The following is a 26,371-nucleotide window of genomic DNA, read 5'->3' as shown; positions in this document are numbered from 1 at the left end:
AAAATAGTTGTTATATTTTTTGAGAAATTCTATTTTCTTTTCCTCTTTTTTTGTTATTAAAAACCAGTTAAGCTGTTTCATCTTGTGAAATTTCAGCTAGGAACTTTGGGTAAGTCTCCTCTAATAAGTTTTACAGTCAGCTCAGAAGCACCAGTGAAAAGTGCAATGGAAGCAGGAGGTAGAAGATCAAGATAACATGACTATGGAATAAGCCGTCCTTGGCCAAAATTTAGAGGAAGTGAGTGTCTGCACTGGAAGATTACAATCTAACTTAGGAAGAAAAACATTATATCCTGGAGAATTAAATTAAGATGAACACAACGTAAACATAGGCCTTTAGAATGCACATGTGGAGGTCACTATCAATACACACAAACTGCTAAATGGCAGAGGTTCCCATTCAGAGGACCTAAGGAAGAAGAATAGTTGCTATCCTAGTCTAAAAATAGAAAGCGAGGTCATTGAGATATGGAAAAGGATTGCTTCAAAGAGGTTAACAAAAACCATCTATAAACATCAAAACTACAACTCAGCAGAAAAAAATATTATTTTTTTTGCTGGTTTGTAAATGAGGCCAGCTTCACAAGATCTCAGTCACTATTTGGGTGCCAGTTGTTTCCTTTTTAATTTTCTCTTCAACCATTTCTTTCATTATTTGCCAAATCCCTACCTACTTGTGCTTTTACTCTGCTCACCCTTTTACTGGGAACACTCACCTGATGAACCAAGTAGAATCGTCACCACAACTTTCCCAGCAGTGGTTATCATGTTGCCAATAAACTCCTTCAGCTTGGAAGCTACAGAGGCAAGCCTACGGAACAATTTTAATCTTGTGCTTTCTTCCAAGTCGCCTTCAACACCATTGCCTCCATCTGAATCATCTTCATATATCAATGCCTCCTCTGAATCTATTTTTTCTCCTCCAGTCTAAATAAACGAAAAACAGAAAATACTTTAGTCCAGAACTCTGGCTCTCCACCCAGCAGATTACTTGGTTTGTAATTTATGGCCCAGTCATGGAGGTGAACTTTTCACAAATCAGGAGCAAAAAGGCAGACAACCATTTAAGCCTCACCAGGGCTTGGGTAGTTCCAAGTCCCCATAACTTTGAAATAAACAAGAAAAGAAGTAAACAGGAAAAATGTCATCCCTAATAACATGTCATCTTATCTATAGATTCTCATTTTTTTAAACACAGAAGAAACTGTCTGAAACATCTATTAACAATCTTGGCTTTGATCAATTTGGGTTTGGGTCTTCAGATTTGTAATTTGTCATCAAGGTGATAGGAGGTTCTGATAAAACTAACCATGCTTTAACCACAAGAATGGCCCAATCAGTGCTCAGGAAATCCCTTTTCTTTCTGAAGTTTACCTTTGTTCACTATTTTAGTATTTCCTGACAGTGGGAGGATGAGAGTTCTTGGATCACTTAGCTAAAAATGTAGTCACTTCCTATCTTAACCTTTTAAAGAACAATCTAATGGTTCTGTCCTGGGCAATATGGCATCCCAGTACTCCCATTACAAGTTCAGGTAAGAAACATGTGTACCAGCACATACATTTATTTCCACGTATTATTTTAAACCAGGGTCTAAGGTGTTTTTATGTATTTGTTTTGCTTTAAAAGAATAAATAGAGAATTTTACTGGATCATTAGACTTTTTCCCTGGAAAGGTTAGCACATTTTAAACAATTCATAGACATAAGCCATCCCCTTAAGACAAAAGAAGTCTGATTTAGATGCATGTGGCTGTTTTTACATGGTCCCAGGCCAACACACTACACATCTCCAGCCTTGGTGATGACTGATCTCGCTACAGTGCCCAGAGATCTATTTAAGGTCTAAAGACTAGAGCCTGTCCTCTCCATTTTCCCATCTTAAAGTTTCTTTCTCAGTAAACCTGGTTTAGACACTTACATCATATTCACAGATGTGGTGTGAAACTTTACTATCGCCACAGTCACTGGAGGAAGGTGGGCAAGTAAGTGGCTGCAGGGCCTTGAGGACTGAGTCCTCCTGTTTTCCAGTATACAGAGCCCTGATGACTTCAGCTGGCTGCAGTATCCCCACTCCTCACATACATAAAGATTTACCCCCAGGTCAGAGGGCCTTGGTGGTTCTCCGCAATGAGTTTCTCTTATACGGCCTTTCAGGCTCTAGGTTTGTAATCCTCCCAAAATGACTGGTCAGGCTGCAATCTTGCAATAGATTGGTCTCCTTACTATCTGCATAAGCAGATTGCAGGCATTGGTTGTTTTACTAGCTGCATAATCAGCTTGTAATGCACCCAGTAGGACTGAGTGCCTTTCAGTCCACCCATGGGATTGGTTAGTTTGTGCTCCTACTGGCGGGGTCAGGCCTTGAGATTGCCTGCATTAGTAGCAGGCTGACAAAGGTTTTGGGGGACCACACGATCATCAGGAGCCTGGAGTGGAGCACATCCTTTGGACCCAGCATCCCTGCACCGAGAACCTCTCAGACCCAGGTAAAGAGCTGTAATACCAGTCAAGGGCTGTCACGCTGAGGACGGAGAGAGATGGTGGGGTTGTTGGTCCGTGAAGGAATATGGCTGTGGTGTGCTAGTTGGACATGGAGAGAAGTTGGGCATCCCCAGGCAAGAGGTAGCCAAAAAAGCTGAGCATCCTCATGCAGGGGTCACTTGCGGAGGCTCCAGTGATTCTGTGCACGGGTATTTGTACAGCAGGGCAGAGCCGGCAGCAAATGGCCTAGAAGAACACAACAGCAGAGCTGGTAATGTGAGGCGCAGCAAGGCCCAGCAGCAGGGCAGAGCAGAGCAGCCACAGGAGTCATGCAGGCCCCCTAGGCAATGTGATGGAGCTGTGTGGCTAGCGTGGTGGGGACCAGAGGCAGCAGCGACATGAGCACAGTATTTGACTGGAACCATGGCATGCCTGTCGAGTAACGTAAATGTGGCCGTGAGTAATTTGGGGAAAGGGTAAGTTGGGGCTCCACCTTTGAGATGTAAGCAGGTTCCTCTCCTGCAAAATGTAGGGGGGCAGGATCAGTTTACCATGAGTAATCTAATCAGTTCACCATGAGTTCCTATGGTTTACCATTTGCTTTCTATAAGCAATAATGGCTTTCACTTTGCCAATACTGTGTACATGTCTCCTGTGTATGGCTTGATCATACTGAATAAATGTAACACACAGGAGTGAAGGTCTCATTCCTAGGAGTTTTATTGCTGCTTAGAAGTTTGAGACACAGGCTGTGTGTGTGTGTGTGTAAGGCAGAGAGAGAAGGTGGTTCAGTGGTAGAATTTTCTCAATTTCCATGTTGGAGACCCAGGATCGATTCCTGGCCAGTGCACCTCATGCGCTGCCATTACCCGTCTGTCAGCGGGGCCATGTGTGCTGCTGTGATGCTGAACAGGTTTCAGTAGAGCTTCCAGATTAAGACAGACTAGGAAGAAAGGCCCGGCGATCTACTTCCAATAATCAGCCAATGAAAACCCTATGGATCACGATGGTCTGATCAACTGAGGATGCGGATAGCATAGGCCCAGATTGTTCTGTTGTACGTGGGGTCACCATAAGTCGGGGGCTGACTTGAAGGCAACTAAGAACAACGGCAATTGCAGGAATGTCTCATGTTTATTCCATAAGATTTTTCTATCTGTTCAGGGCCTACTGTGTGCTAGTATCTCTAGCGACAGAGAGAGCAATAATTGTGTAAACAAAAAACTAACGCACAAAACCTCACATAGTGCCAAATGCTCTGCAGAGAATTAAAAGAGGGGGATGTGACTATAAGCAGCTGGGTGGCTTATCCAGATTCTGAGGTCAGGGAGAGCCTCTTGAGGAGGTGACATTGACACTGAGATCTGAAGGTCACAAAGGAGCCAGCCACGTGACAATCCCTGGGATGAGCATTCTTGGAGGGAGCCACCAGACAAAGGCTCTGGGAGGTGTTTGAAAGGAAGGCGAGTGGGGGCTGGGTGTGCTAGTAATTCCACCTTGTCTCCCAAGCTCCCTTACTCTTCCTCTCCTGGAGATCACAGCACCGTCTCAACTTCCTCTTGCTCACCCAGCACTGACACCTCCTCCTCAGCCTCACCAGACACCGACCCCACCTCCTCAGGCTCACCAGACACCGACCCCACCTCCTCAGGCTCACTAGACAGGGACCCCACCTCCTCAGGCTCACCAGACACCAACCCCACCTCCTCAGGCTCACCAGACACCGACCCCACCTCCTCAGGCTCACCAGACACCGACCCCACCTCCTCAGGCTCACTAGACAGGGACCCCACTTCCTCAGGCTCACCAGACACCAACCCCACCTCCTCAGGCTCACCAGACACTGACCCCACCTCCTCAGCCTCCTCAGGCTCACCAGACACTGACCCCACCTCCTCAGCCTCCTCAGGCTCACCAGACACTGACCCCACCTCCTCAGCCTCCTCAGGCTCACCAGACACTGACCCTACCTCCTCAGGCTCACCAGACACTGACCCCATCTCCTCAGGCTCACCAGACACCGACCCCACCTCCTCAGCCTCCTTAGGCTCACCAGACACCGACCCCACCTCCTCAGCCTCCTCAGGCTCACCAGACACCGACCCCACCTCCTCAGCCTCCTCAGGCTCACCAGACACTGACCCCACTGCCTCAGCCTCCTCAGGTTCACTAGACACCGACCCCACCTCCTCATCCGTCAGCATTCAGCCTCCCTGCCCCTTTTGCACCTGTGGCTAGCACATGGTACTGTGTACCTCTGCTCTGGACACTGAGTAAGGAATGTCCCAGCCAGTCCCCTCTCTCTTGTGTCAGGGAAGTATCCCTTTCTCCTGAGTTATTGACACATATGGCTTACTATCTCACCTGAGAAAAACACCCCTTTGGACCCCACGGGAATCCCTGGGTAGTGCAAATGGTTAATGTGTTTGGCCGCTAATGGAAAGGTTGGAGGTTCAAGTCCACCCAACGGTGCCATGGAAGAAAGGCCTGGTGCTGTACTTTAGACAAATCAGCCCCAGCTACCCCCTGCAGAATTCCTTCCAGGGTAAGCCCAGTGAAGCTACTACTGCGACACCCACATCCCCTCCACACACACACACATGCTGCTCTTCCAGCGTGTGCTACTTAAAGACCCCTGCAACAGGTGAGCAACACATCAGACATCTTCCTTGAGGCAGGAAGTTTGGTCAAAACCTTTGGTCACTGTACTTGAAAACAGACAAAGGGAAAACACAGCTAGGGCTCCCTGAGTCACCACTGTTACAAACACACTTGTAACTTTCATAAATGACTTGTTATCCAATTATAGAATTGCTACGGATGTAGATTAAATCAAACAGAAACCTCTGGTCAGAAGCCTCTTGAGGTTAGAAAATGCATCTCCCTGACCTCTCTTGGGCGGGCTAGATTTTTGTAAACACACTACTGTGGTTTAGGGTTTTCAATACTTTTGTACCAGAATCCCTGGGGCCCTCTGTTAGAAAAGCATTCTAAAACTGCCAAACTGAGGAAGAGAAAGGTTAGATTCTGAGCTCCGCCTGTCCTGACAGGGCCAGGACAGCCATGGTTGACTTGCAGGCTTCCCCTGCACAGTGTCTGGTCAAGGATAAACACTGAAGCTCTGGAAGAGCACCGACTCCACCTCACCTATTTACTAACAAGCAGCTTGCTCACTAGAGCTGTAATCATTTCCTGTGTTGGAGTCAGCTTGATTCTGGCCTTAAGGAAAGACAGAATAACTATAAATAAAGACTTAACTCCTCTGGTTCCTGAGCAATCTTAGAAATCACAGAAAAAGTGAACCCTTTACAGTTTAAAAAGTCAAATAAAATATTACATATGATGATTGTCCATGTAAAAATCTAAAACCCATTTTAAGAAACGTAAGCCTTTTAAAAAAATTTCTTGGTTTCACAAAGATTCTATAGAAGAATCATGGTCAAAAAGAAGAAAATGCAGAACAGAATTTCAAATTCTCATGAAATCCAGAGTTTCTGGAGTCACGGAGGCTGAATGAACACCTGAAACTATTGTCCTGAGATAATCTTTAAACCTTAAATCATAAATACACCCCGAAGTCTTCTTAAATCTGAACAATAGTTTAGCTTAACTAGTAAAGAATGTCTGCCTTGAGCATTATGCTCTTTTCAGACCTATCTACGTGGAGGAAATCAACATTTCCTCGAAAGATTAGATAGGAAACTTAGGGGGCAGTGAGTTTATGTTAATGGGGAGGAACAACTCAGAAAAGGAGGGTGAGAATGGCTGCACACCTCAAAGAACGTAATCGATGTCACTGAAGTGTACATGAAGAAATTGTTGAATTTGTATGTTTTGCTATGTATATTCTCAATAACAAAAATAAAATTAATGATATTTTAAAAGAGTTCTTGGTTTCAGAATCAGCAAAGGAGCATCATCTCTCATGTCATGTGATGAGGCTCCAAGTGCTATGGGACCAACTGGCACAGGGGCAGCCTAGTCTCAAGATGTGGATGAAGACCTAAACACAAGCTGCCTCTCCACCATCAGTCCACAGCTGCCATCTCTCCCGGCTCCAGCCCTAACCACTCCAAATCACCACGTTAGAATCAGACATACTCAATTTTGGACTAAGAAGGCACAATAAATTACTTTTGGGAGAGCCCAAGCATCCATTTCTCTTTGCCCCCAAGCACAATAAGATTTCGTCTGGATTGGAGTAAGTCATCGAATTACCTGGGAACTTTAAGAGTACAGTCTGTCAAGCTCCACCCCACACTTACTATATCAGAATTCCTGGGTGTGGATCCCAGGGGATCTGTGTTCCCGAAAAGCATCCCTTGGTGATTCTGGAGCAGCCAGCCTAGGGCCCATGCACTGGCTGATGTTTGCAAACTACTGAGAAGCCAACTCTACACAATGGCTCAGCTGAACAGGCAAAATTTAAAATATTTTGGGTCATATCCTAGGCAGACTCCTTGAATTGGAAAATGTATTGAAAGACATTCTCTCTGAAATCTTCTTTAGGTTTCAATCAAGCTTTCAATACCTTTGCACACATCTGAGCCTGTTTGCCTCTTCTATGAGCTTTTAAAATCGTTTTTATGGGGGTGAATCAAAGTCACACATGAGGAGCCAAAAGGTCTGGTAGGCAAAGGGAGCATCTTCTCAAGTCTCATCAGTTGTTTACTATGGAGAGTTAACAACGTATGTTAAGAGAATGGGTTCATCTCAAGGGAAGATCTAGAGGAAGGAAAAGGTGAGTGTTGTGATTCACTGAAAAAGATAAATGCTAGGCACAGTGTTCCCCAAGAAAGCAAAAGGCAGTGAAGGAAGTTGGACTTGTCAGGTGGAGCCACGTATATTATGTACACCTGATATCATGGCATTTGACAGATAATGCAAATATTTTATTCTACTGCTAGACTTGTTTTAGAAAGATTAATTCCTCCGACTTACAAAAACGGTTTAAATAGTTCCCTCTTTTCATTTGGGTGAGTATGCAGGCGGAGGCTTTAACTGCCACCTGCAGAGTATGACAGTCTGTAATAATGGCTGGTAACGACACACCGATTAGCTGACAGCAAGCCAGAGGACTGCGGCTTAGAGGCTGGCACCCAGGGCCACAGAACCCAGGAGCTTTAAAACAAGAGTCCTGTTACCACCCCGCCCACCGCCACCACAGGGTTCTGATTTAATCAGTCTCAAACGGGCGCTGCAGCAGTCATTTTAAAACCCTCCCAAGTTAAATCCCGAGTTAGAGATTGCAGCGGGTTTAAGACTCTTTGGAACCATCATTTGAAAGGAAAATGAGCAACAACAGAGCTTAGCTAAACTGGATCGACCATTCATTTTAAAGGGTTTTCTTTTAAGAATGTTTTTAAAAAGGCACTAAATGGGACACCATAAAACACAATCAGCATCAGAACAGCACACACAGGCTTGCATGAGTGCACACACTCACACACACACCCATATCATCTGCTCAGGTTGTGGTTACGGTGATCATTACTGGCCATTTTCTCCTCTAGGGACCAGCTATGCTTAGTTCTTCCAAGTGGCACACGCTGGGGCTCCCTCCAGAACACAGGACTCAGACAGAGGGGACAAAAGCAGCATCTGAGGGCACACGAGTCCTTCCTTGGCTCGGGTTTTCCTGAAAGAGCAGAACTCATTCCTGGTGATGGACTCCGATGTAAACAACAGTCCCAGCTTTGTCGTTACAATATCGAAAGGCTGCTCAGCTGGAGCTGCTTTGGAATAAACAGCTATCACCCCCGCCTTCCACCCCGCCTTCCACTCGTCCAGTCTTCACCAGGGTGGGCTCTGCTCTCAACCTCTGCCAGCCCCACAGCGGGGCAAGGCGGTCAGCTGTGGCCCCCGGAGAGTTTGCACCCCCTCAGGGAAAAGAGATCATTTACAGAAAACAAAAACGGGTTGCCCTGGAGTCGACTCTGACTCATGGCGACCCCTCGAGTGCCAGAGTAGAACTGTACTTCACCGAGTGTTCAACGGCTGATTGTTCGGAAGGAGATCGTCGGGCCTTTTTCCTGAGGTGCCTCTGGATGGACCCCAACCTCTAGCCTCTCAGTGGTTAGCAGCCGAGCGTGTTAACCATTTGCGCACCCAGGGACTCCCAGTTACAGACAGCTGTATAAAAGGAGGCTATGAGATTCCAAGGAGTTGAGAGGCAAAGGAGACTGTGTGTGACCACAGATACTCAGAGCTCCGCCCCGCCCCCCGGCCCCAGCCACGCTGCAGCGCAGAGGCAGTTCCACCAGCGCCAGCTCACGAGCCCACAACCCCGCACCTGGGCTCCCTGCCCAGCTGATGACCCAGTGGTCTGGGGGGCACACCGGTCTGCAGCCAGTCTTGGCTCATAGCTTTTGTCATCGTCTCACCCTAGTGCTTTGCTGCTTTGGTTTTACAATCTGCTTTGCTTTGTGCAAGCATTCACGTTAGCCAGTGAGTGCCTAATTAATTAACTAACCCAGTAAATGTCTGGGTACTATTAAAAACCAAAACCCAAACCTGTTGCCATCAAATCAACTCCATCTCATAGCAACCCTTTAGGACAGAGTAGAACTGCCCCATAGGGTTTCCAAGGAGTGCCTGGTGGATTCAAATTCGAACTGCCGACCATTTGGTTAGCAGCCATGGCTCTTAACAACTGTGCCACCAGGGCTCCAGAGTAGTATTATATATAAGAGTAAGGGGCTTATATGTAATATTAAATAAGTTTGCTGCATTCTGAGCTACAACAGAGAACAAGACAGACGTGATCCTGTCTCTCATGGGGGTTACAGTCCAGTAAGGAGACAGATAACCCACAACTGAACATGCAACAGAGAGGATAACCGCAGATTATGGTAAGTATCTGGAGTATAAGATACAGGCTCAGGGACAGAGAATAATCTGTGACCTTACTTTGGAAGGTGGTCAGGGAGGCCTCTCTGGGAAGGACGTGTCCTGATGATTGAGAAGGAAGCAGCCATGCAAAGAGCAGGGAGAGAAGCATTTGGGCGGAGGGGACTGCCTGGCCAAGGCTGAGGAGGAAAACAGCAGGCTCACCAGGTACAGAGGGAAGGCACGTGACTACAGGGTGAGGTGGAAGGGCAGGAAACGGACAGATCACTCGGCCATGGGCATCACCGTTAGGACCTTGAATTTTACTTTAGTTTATGGAGATATAATTTGATCTATAATTTTACAAGAATAATCCTGACATTGTGGTATCAGTGTGATGAGGCAAATTGGAAGCTAGAGCGGGGAGACCCATTTGGAGATTATCTGACTGTTGAGTTTATAGGCTTGGATGTGGATTGTGGCAGGGGAGTTGGAGAAAAGTGGATATTTCAGACAAAATGTGAAGGTGTGACCCACAGGGCTTATTGATGGTAATGAGTAAGGGGCCCATGAAATCAGGCATTGTATCAAGGTTTCTAGTTTTCATAGCTGGGTGGATAGTCCTTACATTCACCTCAGTGAGGGCAGGTGGGAAGAGTGGGTGGAGGCTGGCGCTGGAGCTGTCTCCTGCCCCCAAACACGCTACCAATATTTTTAAAGCAATATGACAGCTAATTTACATTACTTTGGTGAAAATTTCATCTCAAGGGTATCTACAGTTCAAAGGAGGAGAGAAGATACCACCACCTTCGAAGGAGTGGCTGGCATTCCTGTGGGTGACCTGGATCTTATGAACGGGTGCAGGGACCGTGGTAGCGAGGGATGTCCAGTCCTCTCATCCACATCTGAGTAGCTACTACTCTACCCCACTGCATGGACAAAGAGGCCCTCCAACTTCCTGGGCAAGTGTTCCATCTGGGAGTTGTGTGATTATTTGCAATTCAAGTGTAAGACATTGCCTATCAAATAAATATTCCAAGAACAGAACAAAATATCCTGAGAATTTCTAAAAACACTGATCTAGAAATATCATTAGAGGTAAAAGGCTCCTCCAGAGCTCAGATTCTTTGAAAAAGGCAGAGAATTTGTTACATGAATTAATAAATGGGTTCTATTTTCCTTTTCAATCATTTCATTTTAATGGTTTAGAGACACTTCAGCTGATTTCCTAATTGCCATCTGTCGCGTTTTCCAGTTCAGTCTAGGGAAGGTCACTCAGTGACTGTGCTGGCAGAAGCAGCACCTCTGTATGTGATGAGATGCTCTGCCCGACCTGAAGGGACCCCACATGCTCACTCGTGTCCGGTGACATGCAAGACGCCTGGATTGGGACTTAGTCACCAAGTGAAAATTAACTAGTCTTTGTAGTAAAAACCCGAGTCTTTCCTGAGAACAGGCCATTTTTTCCTTCAATTAAAAACTTTCTTTTTTATTTAAGCTGATGACCTCTAAAAGCTCTGGAATTAAGAAGGCAGAACACGTGTGTAGCATTTTGAGGTATGTAATGACAGGAAGGCCCTTGCCCAGTTTCTGAGAGTGACGAGAAGAGGCAACCCAATGGCACTAATCACAGTGTCTTTGAGACAGTCACAAAGTGGGGACTCAATTCACTGAGTCATCAAGTGAGAGGCTTACAGGTAATGGGGTGGCTATTCCACGTATCACCACCCTGAATGGATGCATGCTTCAAAAGGTCGTGTCTACATGCTTAAAAAAACAGAATTTTGGTATGTGTAAAGCAGGTAAGAGGAGCCCTGGTGGCACAACGGGTAAGCACTCAACTGCTATTGAAAAGTTTGGTGCTTTGAACCCACACAGAGGCACCTCAGAAGAAAGGTCTGGTGATCCGCTTCTGTAAAGATTACAGCCTAGGGAACACTATGGGGAAGTTCTGCTTTGTCACGCGGGGTCCCTGTGAGTTGAAATCAACTAGATGGCACCTGACAACAACCAAGCAGGCGCATTTGGACCGTCTCAGGCTAACCAGCGACCGAGCTGCCGCCAGCTGACTCTGGACGCCCTTCTCGTCACGACCCCACGTGTGTCCACGTAGCACTGCACTCCACAGGCTTTCCAACGGCTGATTTATCAGAGGTAGGTTGCCAGAACTTTCCTCCAAGGTGCCACTGGGTAGGACTCAAACCTCCAACCTCTCAGTTAGCAGCTGAGCAAGTCAGAATCTACCAACTGCTGAATACCTGAATACCTAATTAAAAGGTGAAAACTAAGAGATTTTCTTCTCCCATTCTTTTTTTCTTGCCCTTTAGGAAGGAGTTACTTGCACCTCTAAACCGAAACTTCAAGCTGACTGGGCACAGGCAGTCCTTTCATGAGCCAGAACACAGATGCCACAATAGCTGAGTGGGAAATCAGGATCAGAAAGAGGGTAAGGCTCTGAGTTACTTCCAAGAAACCTTAGCAGGACCTAAATATTACATGCCTGAATTCTTAGCAGAGGACGGCAGATTGTACTGGAATATTCATTCATCCTTCATATATGATTTATCACACTTAGAAGATGTCTCTTTAAGCAGATAAAAATCAGGACTTCAATTCCTATTTGAATAAACAATTTATCAGAAATTGGCTTTAATAATACATTAAAATACCATTTGCTTCAAAAAATAAAGCTTCAAGCCTCATGAAATAGCTACAGTTAAAGGTATAGGAATTACTCAAGGTAACATCAGTTTGGTGAAATTGTATACTGTGTCATTGCACAGGTAACTCTTTTCTCCATAGTTTAGTTTTCCTAATACAATTCAGTTTTGTTTTTTTCCTAATATTTCAGAATATGAAGCTTTCTCCCAGTTATGATTTGTAGATCTGCTTCTGAATTAAAACAACAAATAAACCAGAGCACAAGCATGTCAGCCTCAAGAGAAGCTTCTTTGGCACTTGAGGGAGCATGGCTCCCGTACTGAGGTCTGCTGTGTAAGATGCAAAAGGGAGGCCAAGGCTCACGCTGAGGAGGTGTCTCCATGGCTGCCCCTAGGGGCCCTTTGGTGGGTACCCTCCTTTACAGGGGCCAACTTGAGCCTCATCCTCAAGTCAGTGAAGAGGACGGGGGACTCCAGAGTCGGCTCCAGGGATTACCTGCTATTTTATTAAAACAATGCTGGGTTTGAAAAGGAATTCTCCCAGGCACCGGTGAATTAACCTTGCCATTTCTCCTCCACGGAGATAAACGGAAGAAGAAATAATGCCAGCAAACACTATACTTCTAAAATATCCTCAAAATCCAAACATTCGAGAGCTCAAGGGCCAAGATTTATAAGCAGCAGGAAGTATGCTGCAGACTTCAAGAATAAAATAAATTTAAATAAATTTCTTTGCTTCCTTTGGCCACATACTTACATTATTTTCAGACTCAGGTACAGCTTGCTCAGATACAAGAAATATTTCTTTGTAGACTAATCTCAGAAGAGACACCCAGTACCCTGTTCCTCCTGAGCAACCTGGTGGGTAGAATGTGCTGTTGTTGTTGCTGTTGTTAAGTGCCATGGAGTCAATTCTGACACACAGCGACCCTGGGCACAACAGAATGAAACACTGCCCAGTCTGGTGCCATCCTCACAACCGTTGCTACGTTTGAGCCCATTGTTATAGCCACTGTGTCAATTCATCTCATTGAGAGCATTACTTTTTTTCACTGACCCTCTACTTTACCAACTATGATGGCCTTCTCCAGGGGCTAGTCCCTCCTGATAACACGTCCAGATTAGGTCAGACTAAGTCTTGCTATCCTCGCTTTTAGGGAGCATTCTGGCTGTACTTTTTCTAAGACAGATTTGTTCATTCTTCTGGCAGTCCATGGTTATACTCAGTATCCTTCACCAGCACCATAATTCAAAGGCATCAATTCTTCTTCGGTCTTCCTTATTCACTGTCCAGCTTTCGCATGCACATGAAGCAACTGAAAATGCCATGGCCTGGGTCGGGTACACCTTAGTCCTCAGAGTGACATCTTTGCTTTTTAACAGTTTAAAGAGGGCTTTTGCAGCAGATTTGCCCAAAGCAATCTGTCATTTGATTTCTTGACTGCTGCTTCCACGGCGTTGATTGTGGATTCAAGTAAAATGAAATCCTTGACAATGTCAACATTTTCTCCATTTATCACGATGTTCTTTACCGGTCCGGTTGTGAGGGTTTTTGTTTTCTTTCTGCTGAGGTGTAATTCATACTGAAGGCTTTAGTCTTTGATCTCCATGTGCTAAGAGAATGGAAATCAGTACCTAAATTGGTCTAAAACAAATTGTACTAAGAAGAGATCAAGCCCCTAATAATGGCATGCAGTGTTTTCAAAGCCCCAAATAAATAGCATTTAGAGTATCTATTTTTTTATCTGGCTTACTGTTATCTTTCAATAAGGTGGTCATTAATAGGTAGAGCTTAGATATACAAACACATTTTAAATTGGAGAGAGATACCATGAATTTCTATCCGAAAACTAAGTGAAATACGGAAGGAAAAGTACAATTTTAGACTTAGCATGTGTACTTGCATTGTGCTATCTTCTTCTATGAGTCGGAATCGACTCGACGGCACTGGGTTTTATCTTCTTCATAAGAAGTATGACTTTGATCATAGCCCGACACCCACTGCCTTATGCCGATCAAGGCAGGCTTTCCTATCGTGATAGTCCAATGGCAAAAGAGCATTTGTCCTTGGTAACACAGGCTTTTTTTATAAGAAGTTTTGTGACTTATTCACTCTTGTCTGTTCTGAATGGCAAAGAAGAGATTTTTTACTGAACAGGTTGGCCTCAAACTTACGTTTCAACTTAAGTCCAACTTAAGTTTCTATAATTTTAAGAGGACCTTCAGTTTGAAATTGCTCTACTACCTCTGGAATTGGAGGAGAACAGAATGAGAACAGCAAGTAGCATTTTACTGAGCACCCAAATCAGTAGGTACAGTGCGAGGTGCTTCTTACTATATATTTCGTTTAGTACAGCTCTGTGATGTGTTATTAATATATTATAATTATCTCCATCTTTTAGAGGAAGAAACGGAATCAAACGTTTTCTCAACATCATACAGTCATTATGATAGTTTCCAAGTCTGATTTCAAAGCCGACTCAATTTTCAATTAGTATCTTTTACTACTAACAATGAAAAACCCTGAGTCTGGCATGCTTGAGTTAATGGGTTTACTTTCGCACAATTTGGACAATATTTTTAATGATTATTCAGGTGAAATTATTTTTAAAACCGTAAATACTTAAAAATAAAATTCAAATGTAAAAACAGACATTCAAGATTTATATTCCTTGTGTTAAAGTTTTATCCATTTTTAGGACACTCACACGTGATTAGATCCTGTTTCACAGCAATTATTTTTTACACTAAGTACCTTCTAATGTTTGCCTTAAAAATAGCAGAATACTGATATGGAATGTGATTATACATCTTTTACCCATAAGGATTTTAGGAAATAATATCATTCCTACTTGGCACAGGTTTATTGCATTATATCCTTTCTTTCTTTATGGCTTTTTAAAATTATTTTGTCGTTGAGAATATACACAGCAAGACATAAAACAATTCAAATTTTCGTATGTACAATTCAGTGACACTGATTACATTCCTTGAGGTGTGCAACCATTCGCACCCTCTTTTTCTAGCTGTTCCTTCCCAATTAACATAAACTCACTGCCCCCTAAGATTTTTATCTAATCTTTCAAGTTGCTATTGTCTATTTGATCCCATATAAATACTTCTTAAAAGAGCATAATGCTCAAGGCAGGCATTTTTTTACTAGCTCAGTTAAACTATTATTTGGTTTTAAGAAGACTTCAGGGGATCTTAGGGCAATAGTTTCAGGGGTTCATCCAGCCCCTATGGCTCCAGAAAGTCTGGAGTCCATGAGAATGTGGAATTCTGGTCTGTATTTTCTCCGTTTTGATCAGGATTCTTCTATAGAATCCTTGATCAAAATGTTCAGTAATGGTAGCTGGGCACCATCCAGTTCTTCTGGTCTCATGGCAAACTGGCAGTTGTTCCTGGAGGCAATTAGCCACATATTCCATATCTTTCTTCTGTTCCTCTATTGGTCCCGGCAAAGACAGAACAATTGTTGTGCCTTGGATGGCCACTTGCAAGCTTTTAGGAAATCAAGCACTACGTAACAAACTAGGAGGTAGAACAGAAGTACTAAATATTAAGCCGATTAACTGTGATGTCCCAGGAAACCTGTGACCCTAAACCTCCAAGCCAAGGAACCAAATCCCATGAGGTTGTTGGTTGTACATAAGCAGCCTCAGTAGCTAGTCTTTTTTTTTTTTTTTTTTGTCATACGTTCATGGCAATACGCTGTCCCTTTGTGAAACACTATAGAGTCATTTGCTGTAACCGAGAATTTTCATCCCTCGATGTTCTTGTGGTGAACATTTTCAATATAAGTAGTTTCAATTAACTTCAGTTTTACATGTTTAATTTATTGCCACAGCGTATGGCTGAAAACATTTGGCAATTGTGTCAAGTCTCAAACATCTAAATCAAATATTTTATAATTTTTTTCTTTGTAAACTTCACCTTTTAATTATTAAATCAGTAACTTTTTAAATTGATGTCACCTAACTCATCTAGGAGACCTGGCAGTGCAGTGGTTAAAAACTTGGCTGCTAACCAAAAGGTCGGCATTTCAAATCCACCAGCTGCTCCTTGGTAACCCTATGGGGCAGTTCTACTCTGCCCCATATGATTGCTAAAAGTCAGAATCAATTTGATGGCAATGGGTTCGGTTTTCTTTCTTTCTTTTTTTTTTTTGTTTAAACTCATATAACAAGGTGCAATTATGAAAACACAGCAGGTCAGCAGACAGGGAGGTGCGCTGTCTGATGTTGCAACACACCAAGGAATGAAGTCTGACACTGTCCCTGCAGTCACCCCTGAAAAATTACCCACTCACTAAAAACAGAGAAATCACTCATTATTGTTATCTATTTTCAATTCTTACACTTTTTCAAACAGATATTTTCTCTGGACTGTTTTAAAATACTGTGATCACAACATGCTGAGTTACCACAGCTACACTTTGAAGAGCTAGGTGCACAGACCTGAAGGTGACCACTTTCAAGGAGGTACTTTTTTTTTTTTTCTCCCGAAACTACCAGGTGTTACGTCTTCTCTAAATATTTCACAATGACTAAGGTATCCAGAAGGAGTCCTGGTGGTGCAACGGTTAAGTGCTGGGCTGCTAACCAAAAGGTTGGTGTTTCAAGCCCACTCAGCAGTTCTGTGACAATCTGCTTCCATAAAGATCACAGTCTCAAAAACCCTATGTGGGCAGTTCTACTGTCACATGGGGGAGTTATGAGTGGGAAATGACTTAACAGCACCCAGCAACAACAACAATAGGGTATCCAGGCTGATTAAACAACAATACTAAGACTTTAATAGGCTACCCATTTAAGATAAGATTAGACGATAGTTTGGAGTAGTGAAGAGGACATTGGGTTCAAGTCCCTGAAGCCACTTTCTTCTTGCCAAGGTGTGAGTACTGTCTACCCACCAACATCGTGGGAGGCTGCCATACATAGAACTGCTACCGTTTATGTCCAGCACTGTCAATCATGAAGTGCTATGTATACTTAGCTATTACTACTACAGTTTCACAACCTACTAAGGGCCATGGTTCTCAGAAATCAAAGAAGGAAGATGCATGTAGCAGATTTACCAATTCTCCATTTTCAAATTCCAGGTTATATTGTGCTGTGTCTTCTGTCACTGGTTTCTGAACAATGTTTTTACAGACGAGCCAGATGGTCAGACTAGCAAAGAACATCCCGATATCAGGCACGAACACTCTGATTCCATTGCCAGCGTCAGCTCCCTTTAAGCTATGGAGGGAAAAAGAAGAGGGAGGAAATTTAGTTGTTCTTATATTTGTGGTCAAATTTTCTTAAAGTATGTTTGAGTCTTCTCAATGATTTAAAATAAAGAATGCTCAGTTTCTCCCTAAAAGGTACCAAAAGCTCTTCATTATCTTCCAGTCTTATGGAATCTACTAGGAATCCAGAAGACACCAGTGTTTCCCTGGAGTTTAAGAAATATTGCAAAGAACTCTAAACCAATTCTCCCTGCAAAAAATGCTAATGAATTATATTGCTATAAAATAAGCCTCATGCTCAATAAAAACACAATTGCCTGCAATCTAGCTGAGGCAGTTAAAAACTAGACATGTAATAGCAGCCAGAATATATTTTACTTTAGATATAAATCTAGATCCCTAGAAGGGAAAACAGAAAATATTAAAAGTAATCCTCGCATCAGGACCTCTTCACTATTGTGTATACTTAGTTGATTTTTGTTTTCTCTGCTGTTCCAAGAAGGATACATTACATCTAGAATGTTCCTTCTTTTAATCTTAGAGAAGTAACATTAAACATGGAATGACAAGATGTAGTTCAAGTCCAAGTATGATACTTACTAGCCGTATCCCACTGGATGATAACTCGTAATTTCTTCCTCTGTGCCAAAGAGATACTATGACCTGTTTTCCTTATTTTGTCTGAATGATTTTGGAAAAAATGGCACATAGTCTCACTCAAGCCTACTTTTTGAGAACAGTAGAATCAATGAAAGAGCCCGGATGGTGCAGTAGTTAAAGCACTCAACTTCTAACCAAAAAGGCCAGTAGTTTGAACACTTTATCACCCCAAGGGAGAGAGATGTGGCAATCCACTACCATAAGGCCTTGGAAACTCTATGGGGCAGTTCTACTCTGTCCTATAGGGTCACTACGAATTGGAATCGACTTGATCGATGGCAGTAGGTTTGGTTTATTTTTTTAGCATCAATGAACACTTGGATAATTTTCTCACCTAAGTGGCATTTTGTTTTTATAACTGAGAGGCTGAAGCAAACATGGGGTGGCAGGCACACAGGCCAGAGGGCAAGGTGCAGCGGGGAAGAGCTCCAGTGGAAGAAGGGAGATCAGCCTCAGCAGGTAATACGGACACCATTTGTGGTTTTGAGACACATCTAGAGTGTTATGGATTGAACTGTGTCCCCACTAAATATGTGCTGTAAACTCTAACCTCTATGCCTGGGGTTATAATCCCATTGGGAATGGGTTGTCTGTGCTATGTTATGAGTCAGGAGTAGTATACTGTGTATTTTGAGTCAATCTCTTTTGAAATATTAAAGAGATTAAACACAAGCTAGCAAGCAGAGATGGGGGAAGAAAGATGCCAAGCCACATGAAGACTGCCCAGGAGAAGAAGCTCAGGAGAAACAAGAATCTTCCTCTAGAGCCTATAAAGAAAGCCTTCCTCTAGAGCCAGCACCCTGAATTCGGACTTCTAGCCTCCTAAACTGTGAGAAAATACATTTCTGTTCGGGAAAGCCACCCACTTGTGGTGCTTGTGTTACAGCAGCACTAGATAGCTAAGACACAGTGGTAATTAGCATGGGAAGAAGAGGCAGCTACTGAGTTGCCAGCATTGTGACCAGCACATACCGCCTCACTGGAAGTGTGCTCTGGCTGAGATCACACCGCTGTTAGTGTATGACAACAGGTGTGATAGCCACGGCCATGTGAAACCTGACAGATGGCCACATCCCTGAGGACTGTGCTAGAACAATTACCTGATGTGTCATGCAGTTCAGACAACTGGTCCCTGGTGCTGGACTGAGGTGTGGTGCTTGAGAAGACAAAGTATTACAATGAAATGTGCAAACACCTAGAGATAGAAAACCAAAAGGGAAGAACACGCTCTGCATTTCTTAAGCTGAAAGAACTGAAGAAAAAAATTCAAGCCTTGAGTTGTAACACTGGAGGATTCTACCAGGAAAATACTAAATGACACAGGAAGCATCCAAAGAAGATGGAAGGAATACACAGTCACTGTACCGAAAAGAACTGTTTGATGTTCAACCATTCCAGGAGGTAGTATATGATCAAGAACCAATGGTACTCAAGGAAGAGGTCCAAGTTGCACTGAAAGCATTCACGAAAAACGAGGCTCCGAGAATTGACAGAGTATCAGTTGAGATGTTTCAAAACAAACAGATCCAGTGCTGGGAAGTGTTCACTCATCTATGCCAAGAAACTTGGAATACAGCTACCTGGCCAACCAACTGGAAGAGATCCATGTTTTTACCCATTCCAAAGAAAGCTGATCCAACAGAATGTGGAATTTTTGAACAATATCCTTAATATCAAATTTTGCTAAGGATTGTTCAAAAGCAGTTGCAGCAGTACATCAACAGGGAACTGCCAGAAATTCAAGCCAGATTGAGAAGAGGACTTAGAATGAGGGATATCATTGCTGATGTCAGATGGATAATGGCTGAAAGCAGAGAATGACAGGAAGACATTTACCTGCATTTTATTGACTACGCAAAGGCTTTCAACTGTGGATCATAACAAATTACGGATAACATTGCGAAGAATGGGAGTTCCAGAATGCTTAATTGTGCTCATGACAAACCTGTACATAGACCAAGATGGAGTCATTCAAACAGAACAAGGGGATACTTCGCGGTTTACAGTTAAGACAGGTATGCATCAGGGTTGTATCCTTACACCACACGTATTCAATCTGTGTGCTGAGCAAATAATCTGGGAAGCTGGACTATTTGAAGAAGAATGTAGCATCAGGATTGGAGGAAGACTCATTAATAACCTGCATTATGCAGATGACACAACCTTCCTTGCTGAAAGTGAAGACGACTTGAAGCAGCTACAGATGAAGATCAAAGACTACAGCCTTTATTATGGATTACATCTTGATATAAAGAAAACAAAAATCCTCACAACTGGATCAATAAGCATTATCATGATAAACAGAGAAAAGACTGAAGTTGTCAAGGATTTCAATTTACTTGGATCCACAATCAACACCCATGGAAGCAGCAGTCAAGAAATCAAATGAGGCATTCCATTGGGAAAATCTACTGCAAAAGACCTCTTTGAAATGTTAAAAACAAAGACATCACATTAAGAACTAAGGTCCGCCTGACCCAAGCAATGGTGTTTTCAGTCACCTCATATGCATGTGAAAGCTGGACAACAAATAAGATCAAAGGAGAATCAACTGCTCTGAATTATGGTGTTAGGGAAAAATATTGAATATACCATGGACTTCCAGAAGAATGAACAAATCTGTCTTGGAAGAAGTACAGCCATAATGCTCATTAGAAGCAAGGATGGCGAGACTTCGTCTCACATACTGTGGACATGTTATCAGGAGGGACCAGTCCCTGGAGAAGGACATCATGCTTGGTAGAGCAGAGGGTCAGTGAAAAAGAGGAAGACCCTCAATGAGATGCATTGACAAAGTGGCTGCAATAATGGGCTCAAGCATAACAACAATCACGAAGATGGCACAGGACCGGGCAGTGTTTTGTTCTGTTGTACACAGGGTCACTGTGAGTTGGAACCAACTCAATGGCAGCTAACGACAACAGCTTTACATGTACAGTTGCATCTCCTTCCACCCCCACATCCGTTTATCCATCTATCCATCCGTTCACTCAATAAAGTCAGTGATCGAAATTATGGAGCTGGAAGAAAATTAGAAATATTCTAGTCTACTTTCTTTATCTCAGAGATTGTGGAAACCAGTAAAAGGAAAGATCAAACAATTTGCTCCACTGCACAGAGACTGAAGGTGAGTTGAGGCTGTCTGAGATCTCCTCTCTGAGACCATCTTCCTGAGCACAGCTGACCCTCACTGCCTCCAGGTCTTCACTTTCATCTCTTTTCTACCTGCTCAAACAGGCCTGTTGTCCATCACTTCACAGAAAATGCCCTGTCTGGGGTCACAAGTGTTCTCCCCACTGCAAAGTTCAGATGGTCCATTTTATTTCTCATGTTCTAACTCTGTGCTGCATTTGACAAGCAAGGTAAACCCCTTCTGCTCTCAAATCTCCTCTCCCTCAATTTTCTTACTTCTCTCTTCTAGTTTTCTACCTACTCATGAAATGCCTGGAAACACCTGTTACTGGGACTTCCACTGAGAGATGCTGAGCTGGACTGTGCCTATGAGGCTCTAAATACTGTGCCCATCTTTTTCTTAAATACTAATGAGTCTGCAAGTTTCTGTTCTTCACTTGCTGTTCTTCTAACTCTATGCAGCCAACCTGGATGATCTATTCATCCCCAAGGCTCCAACTGGCATCTACTTCATGTAGTAGTCTTCATATCTATCCAGGCTTCCCCTCTGAGAAACATTAGCAGATATTCATTTACCTATCATATGTTTCCTCTTCAACATTCCATGAGCACCACAAACACACCATTTTCAAAACTAAATGTCTTTTTTCCAAAATCTGTTCTTCCTCCTATATTTGTAACCTTGGAAAACGGTGCTATCATCAATCTAGTAACCAAGCCAGAATCTGGATCCCTCTACTCTCTCACTCCAAAATTGGAGATTCTGTCCATAACATTTTTCTTACCCCCCTCCTCTTTGTCCCCACAGCCCAGTTCTGGCCTCAGTGCCATGTTGTCCTGAGCACTGCAATAAAAAAGCACCCTTTTTATTCTGTCTTCAGGCTGTCACCTCTGCCTATCAGGCTTCCACAGGACTACCAGAGTTTAAATTTTGTATGCATAAAGCTGATCATGTGAACCCCAATATCTTGTCCTAGTGTAAATACTAGACCAACACTCTAATAGAAATTAAAACAAAAATTTTATTGAAGGAAAAATTTCATTTTGAGGGATGGAGAACACATGGCATCCAAACAGGCTGCAGTGCTGATTCTGCCTTGCAGGGAAAACAGCAGGGTCTTTAACAGGCAGAGTAAACACAGGCAAACTGTTTCACATCAAAGCAAACACAGGGGAGGGAAGGGAAATTTACAACAGGTGGTTAAACTACAAACTCGCTTTACACAAATTTCTAGCCTAACACAAATCTCTTCTTCCTGATAAAGTCTGACTAAGGCAATATTTCTAAAGTGAGATGTATAAACGTTCTTGATGTGGAGGTTTAGTGATAGAATGCAGGCTGAGTCAACTTAATTGGAGTCCCTGTAATGTAAAATCGAACATTAGTAGGAAAGAATGAAGATGAAATCAGTTCTAAATCCAAAACCTTTTGAAATGTAAACACCACTCATCTGGCTAAAAAGGAGTGAGTTGGGCCTCTGATGTTCACAACAGATTCCTTGAAAGCGCTTGTGGTAGAAAGCTTATTTACATAAGTTAGAGCTTTAATCTCTGCACTCTTTGTTAGTCAAGACTTTTACAACTGTAATCTGCCTCCTTATTTTAACAAACTTAGTCTCTACTTAGTTTCAAATTTACAAAGAACTAGCAAAAATCCCAGTGAGTGAAAATCAATTTGGTAGTCAGAACAGGGATAAGGCTTAATATACACCTATCTTGGCTATAAGTTATTTATAGGTTCTAACTTCATTTAACATTATCAGTAAGGCATCTTCTCTGGGGCCAGCTGCATAAACGTTCTTAACAGGCACTGAGAAAATTTTTGTCTAGGTTACAAATCCTGGCTTTTGTTTTTCAAGCTGTAAAACTTTCACAAAAGGCTGAATGGTTTCTTAGAAGAGTAAAAATGAAAATTTTAGTTTAATTCAGAATGGATTAGGTCTGAATTCACCTAATTCAGATATACCAGCACCTTAGATTCTAAAATTCACATAACCCAAAAACCAGTGCTGTCGAGTCACATACACAGTCTATAAGAAACGTCCATATTCCTGAGCATGGCATATGAGGCCTTCCACGTCCTATGTCCTGTTTGCCATACTGAAATCTGACTGAACCCAGAATATGCACACGCACTGCATGCCTGTGCTAGTGTGAAATCTTCCACTTTTCCCAAACATGTCTTTCTCCCCTGCCTTTAAATTCTTCTCATCTCTCACCTCCCACACCTCTACTGCAAAACCCTTCCTAACTCACGCCTCCACCACTCTTTCCATAGTAAAGTTGGCCTCTTCCTTCTTTAGACGGGGCCATACCTCGCACACACCCTATCATTTATTTACAAATCTGTCTGAGAGAGGCCTCCTGTCTACTTCATCTCTGTATCCCAGCGTTTAGCAGAGCATGGAGGCGGGGGAGGGGGGTGGGGACAGTGTGGATGACTGCTTTTAAAGGCTGGCAGAGTGAATGCCATCTCCAAGACATGTTGCTGCCTCTCCAAGTGGTTATTCTTTACTTCCTATGACAACATTTTGTGCGAAGTACTGTTGAAGAATTGGACAAGATATCTACCACAAAGAGCCTGTAATTTAATTCAGGAAAGATTAAACACCAACATAAATGGGAGGAAAACTTACAATTGCCTGGGGAGTGTCATCAAGATCAGGGAGAGTTCACGAATCAAGTCTCTGACATTAGGACATGCACATTAAATAGTCAAAACTATGCATTATCAATCATCTAAAATATGCTGGGTTTTATTTAAATATATATGTTGAGAAAGCATGTCAAACACAAGAAATGTAAAGTGTATCTAAAGAACACTAAATGGTTCAATTTGGCAGAACTCCTTGTTAATTCATCCAAAAAACATTCATTAAGCACCTGCTGTGTGCCAGAGTACCTGAGTAGTGCAAATGGTTAAAAGTGCTCAGCTGCTAACCAAAAAGTTGGAGATTTGAGCTTACCCAGGCGTTCCTTAAAAGAAAGACCTGGCAATCTACTGCTGAAAAATCACCCATTGAAAACCCTATGGTGGACAGCTCTGCTCTGACACACATGGGCTTGCCATGAGTCAGAGTCGACTTGGCAGCAAGTGATGTGAGCCAGGACAATGCCTAGGCACTGAGTGTGGCCACATGAAGCATATAAGGGAACAAAGTCAGACAGGTAAGGTCAGGCCATGCCAGGCTTGTATGCAAAGCTAAGGAGTTTGGATTTTGATTTTATAAGGTAGCCACTGGCAGATTTTTTAGCAGAGAATTCATATAGCTAGAACTACTGAAGGATTTGGAGCAAAGGAGAAACAATATCGTCAGGAAAACTGAGACCATAGGAAGAGATGGCAATTGGGTGTCAAAAAGTAGGGTGTAGAGGTGGTGTTTTCATGCTAAGTGTAAGGTACAGTTAGGACATTTCAGCGCAGATGCAATAGTTCACGCTGGAAACTGCATGGGTTTCAGCCTAGGAGAGTAGCCATGGCTGAAGAGGTCAATTTGAGAGTTTCATGAGTTGGCCAAAGGCAGTAGAGTGAATCAGGTTGTCCGGGGACAGTGCATAGAATAAATGTATGTTCAAAACTCTCTAAACTAATTATGAGTATACATTACAGGACATTTAAAAATAAATTTTATTTCAAGTAAATATCTCGTGTGGAATCACACTAACCCAGTTTTGCTTAGAAGAAGTCCTGTTTTAATAAATCAATGAGATTGATGTATACATTGTCCCATCAAATGCCAACCTAGACTAGAGACAGTGCTGTTTTCTAGTCATATGATGACTACATTTTTCATATATAAAAACCTACACTAAACTGCTTAAAAGATTATGTTCTCTAAAACAGGTAAATGTTTCCTCTCCAGTCTCATTACACTTACACTGGTTTTATTCGTTTGGAGAATGATTATATCTCCTGAAAGGGAGCTGAGGAAGCTAGAAATTGTGAGTAATCTAAATATCCAAAAGGAGGAGACTGGGAAAATTAAATTATGGTATATCCATAAAATGAAATGCTATAGAGCATTAAATGAGTACAACTTAAAGTTTGAGCTATATCTACATCTATAAAGGTGATATATCTCATAAACACGATATTGAGCAAAAAAAGGAAGTAGCGAATGTGTAAAATCCCATATTGCTTAGAGATCCATGCAGAAAAAACCACATGAAAATACGGGGAGAAGGATATCATCAGCTGTACGGAAAAAAAAAAAAACCCATTGCCATCAAGTCGATTCTGACCGATCACCTGTACTGGTGGTGTTTAATTTCTTAACCTGGTTGAAAGCTGTTTGGCAGGTATAAAAGTGGATCTTTAATATATCATATTATTTTTAAAACTCTGACCAGCCAGACTGCCTAGAACTCCCTATGTAGAACATTTCTGAAAGACATCAAGACAATAACCAACTGATGCACTAATGGCCATGATTATATTTGGTCTGATTGACTTACTCTTAGTTGCTGTTGCTGAGGACAAAACGAATATGGAATGGGTGGGAGAAGGAAGTTTTAAATACCAGTTACGTCCAAGTGACCAGCTGCAGAAACAAGGCCTGTGACTGTTATGAGTATTTGTTCCTTGTATGTGTGCATCAAATGTTTCTGTTTTCTTCACTTATAAGATGTAAACAAGAACAGTGCATTTTCGGTCTATCCCTGGTGGCATAGTGGTTAAGACCTATGGCTACTAACCAAAAGGTCGTCAGTTTGAATCCACAAACTTGCTCCTTGGAAACTCCATGGGGCAGTTCTGCTCTGTCCTATAGGCCCGATATGAGTCAGAATTAACTCGACGGCAATGGATTTATATATATGTTTATGCAATTTACTGGTTTTGCTTCTCTACAGAACCCAGCCTAAGACATACTGAAAAAAAAAAAAAAAAAAAAAGACATACTAGTAGTGTTTCTTAGTCTAGGTGAAAGCTGTTGGGCAGGTATCAAAGTGGATCTTTAATGCTTCATACTATTTTTAGAACTCTGAACAGCCATGCATTAATGGCCAAGATTATACTTTGGTGTGACTGACTTACTCTTAGGTGCCACCGAGTCAGTTTTGAGTCATAGAGACCCTATGCACAACAGAGTGAAATATTGCCCTGTCTTACACCATTTCACAATCATTATGTTTGAGTCCATTGTGGCATCCACTGTGCCAGTGCATCTTATTGAGGGTCTTCCTATTTTTCCTTGTCCATGTACTTTACTAACCATCATGTCCTTCTCTAGGAACTGATCCCTCCTGAGAGCATGTCCAAAGTATGTGAGACAAAATCTTGCCATCCTTGCTTCTGGTTGTCTTTCATCCAAGACAGATTTGTTCATTCTTCTGGAAGTCCGTGGTATAGAAAATATTCTTCGCCATCACCATAA

The 26,371-nt window shown here is 42.7% G+C and overlaps 1 protein-coding gene across 7 annotated transcripts in view; it reads right to left on the bottom strand.

Moving 5' to 3' along the window:
* PIEZO2 (piezo type mechanosensitive ion channel component 2) overlaps positions 1 to 26,371 on the bottom strand; it is a 664,674-nt gene that overhangs the window by 242,489 nt on the left and 395,814 nt on the right. For all 7 annotated transcript variants that reach the window (XM_049901181.1, XM_049901175.1, XM_049901174.1 and 4 more), the window contains exons 5-6: positions 17,052 to 17,214; positions 717 to 927 (exon numbers count right to left, since the gene is read on the bottom strand). In XM_049901181.1, the coding sequence (XP_049757138.1) occupies positions 717 to 927; positions 17,052 to 17,214 (374 nt within the window). The remainder of the gene's footprint in view (positions 1 to 716; positions 928 to 17,051; positions 17,215 to 26,371) is intronic.

This window comes from Elephas maximus, chromosome 11 (assembly GCF_024166365.1).
Source record: "Elephas maximus indicus isolate mEleMax1 chromosome 11, mEleMax1 primary haplotype, whole genome shotgun sequence".
Taxonomy (NCBI): domain Eukaryota; kingdom Metazoa; phylum Chordata; class Mammalia; order Proboscidea; family Elephantidae; genus Elephas; species Elephas maximus.
This window is presented reverse-complemented; position numbering and strand designations above follow the sequence as displayed.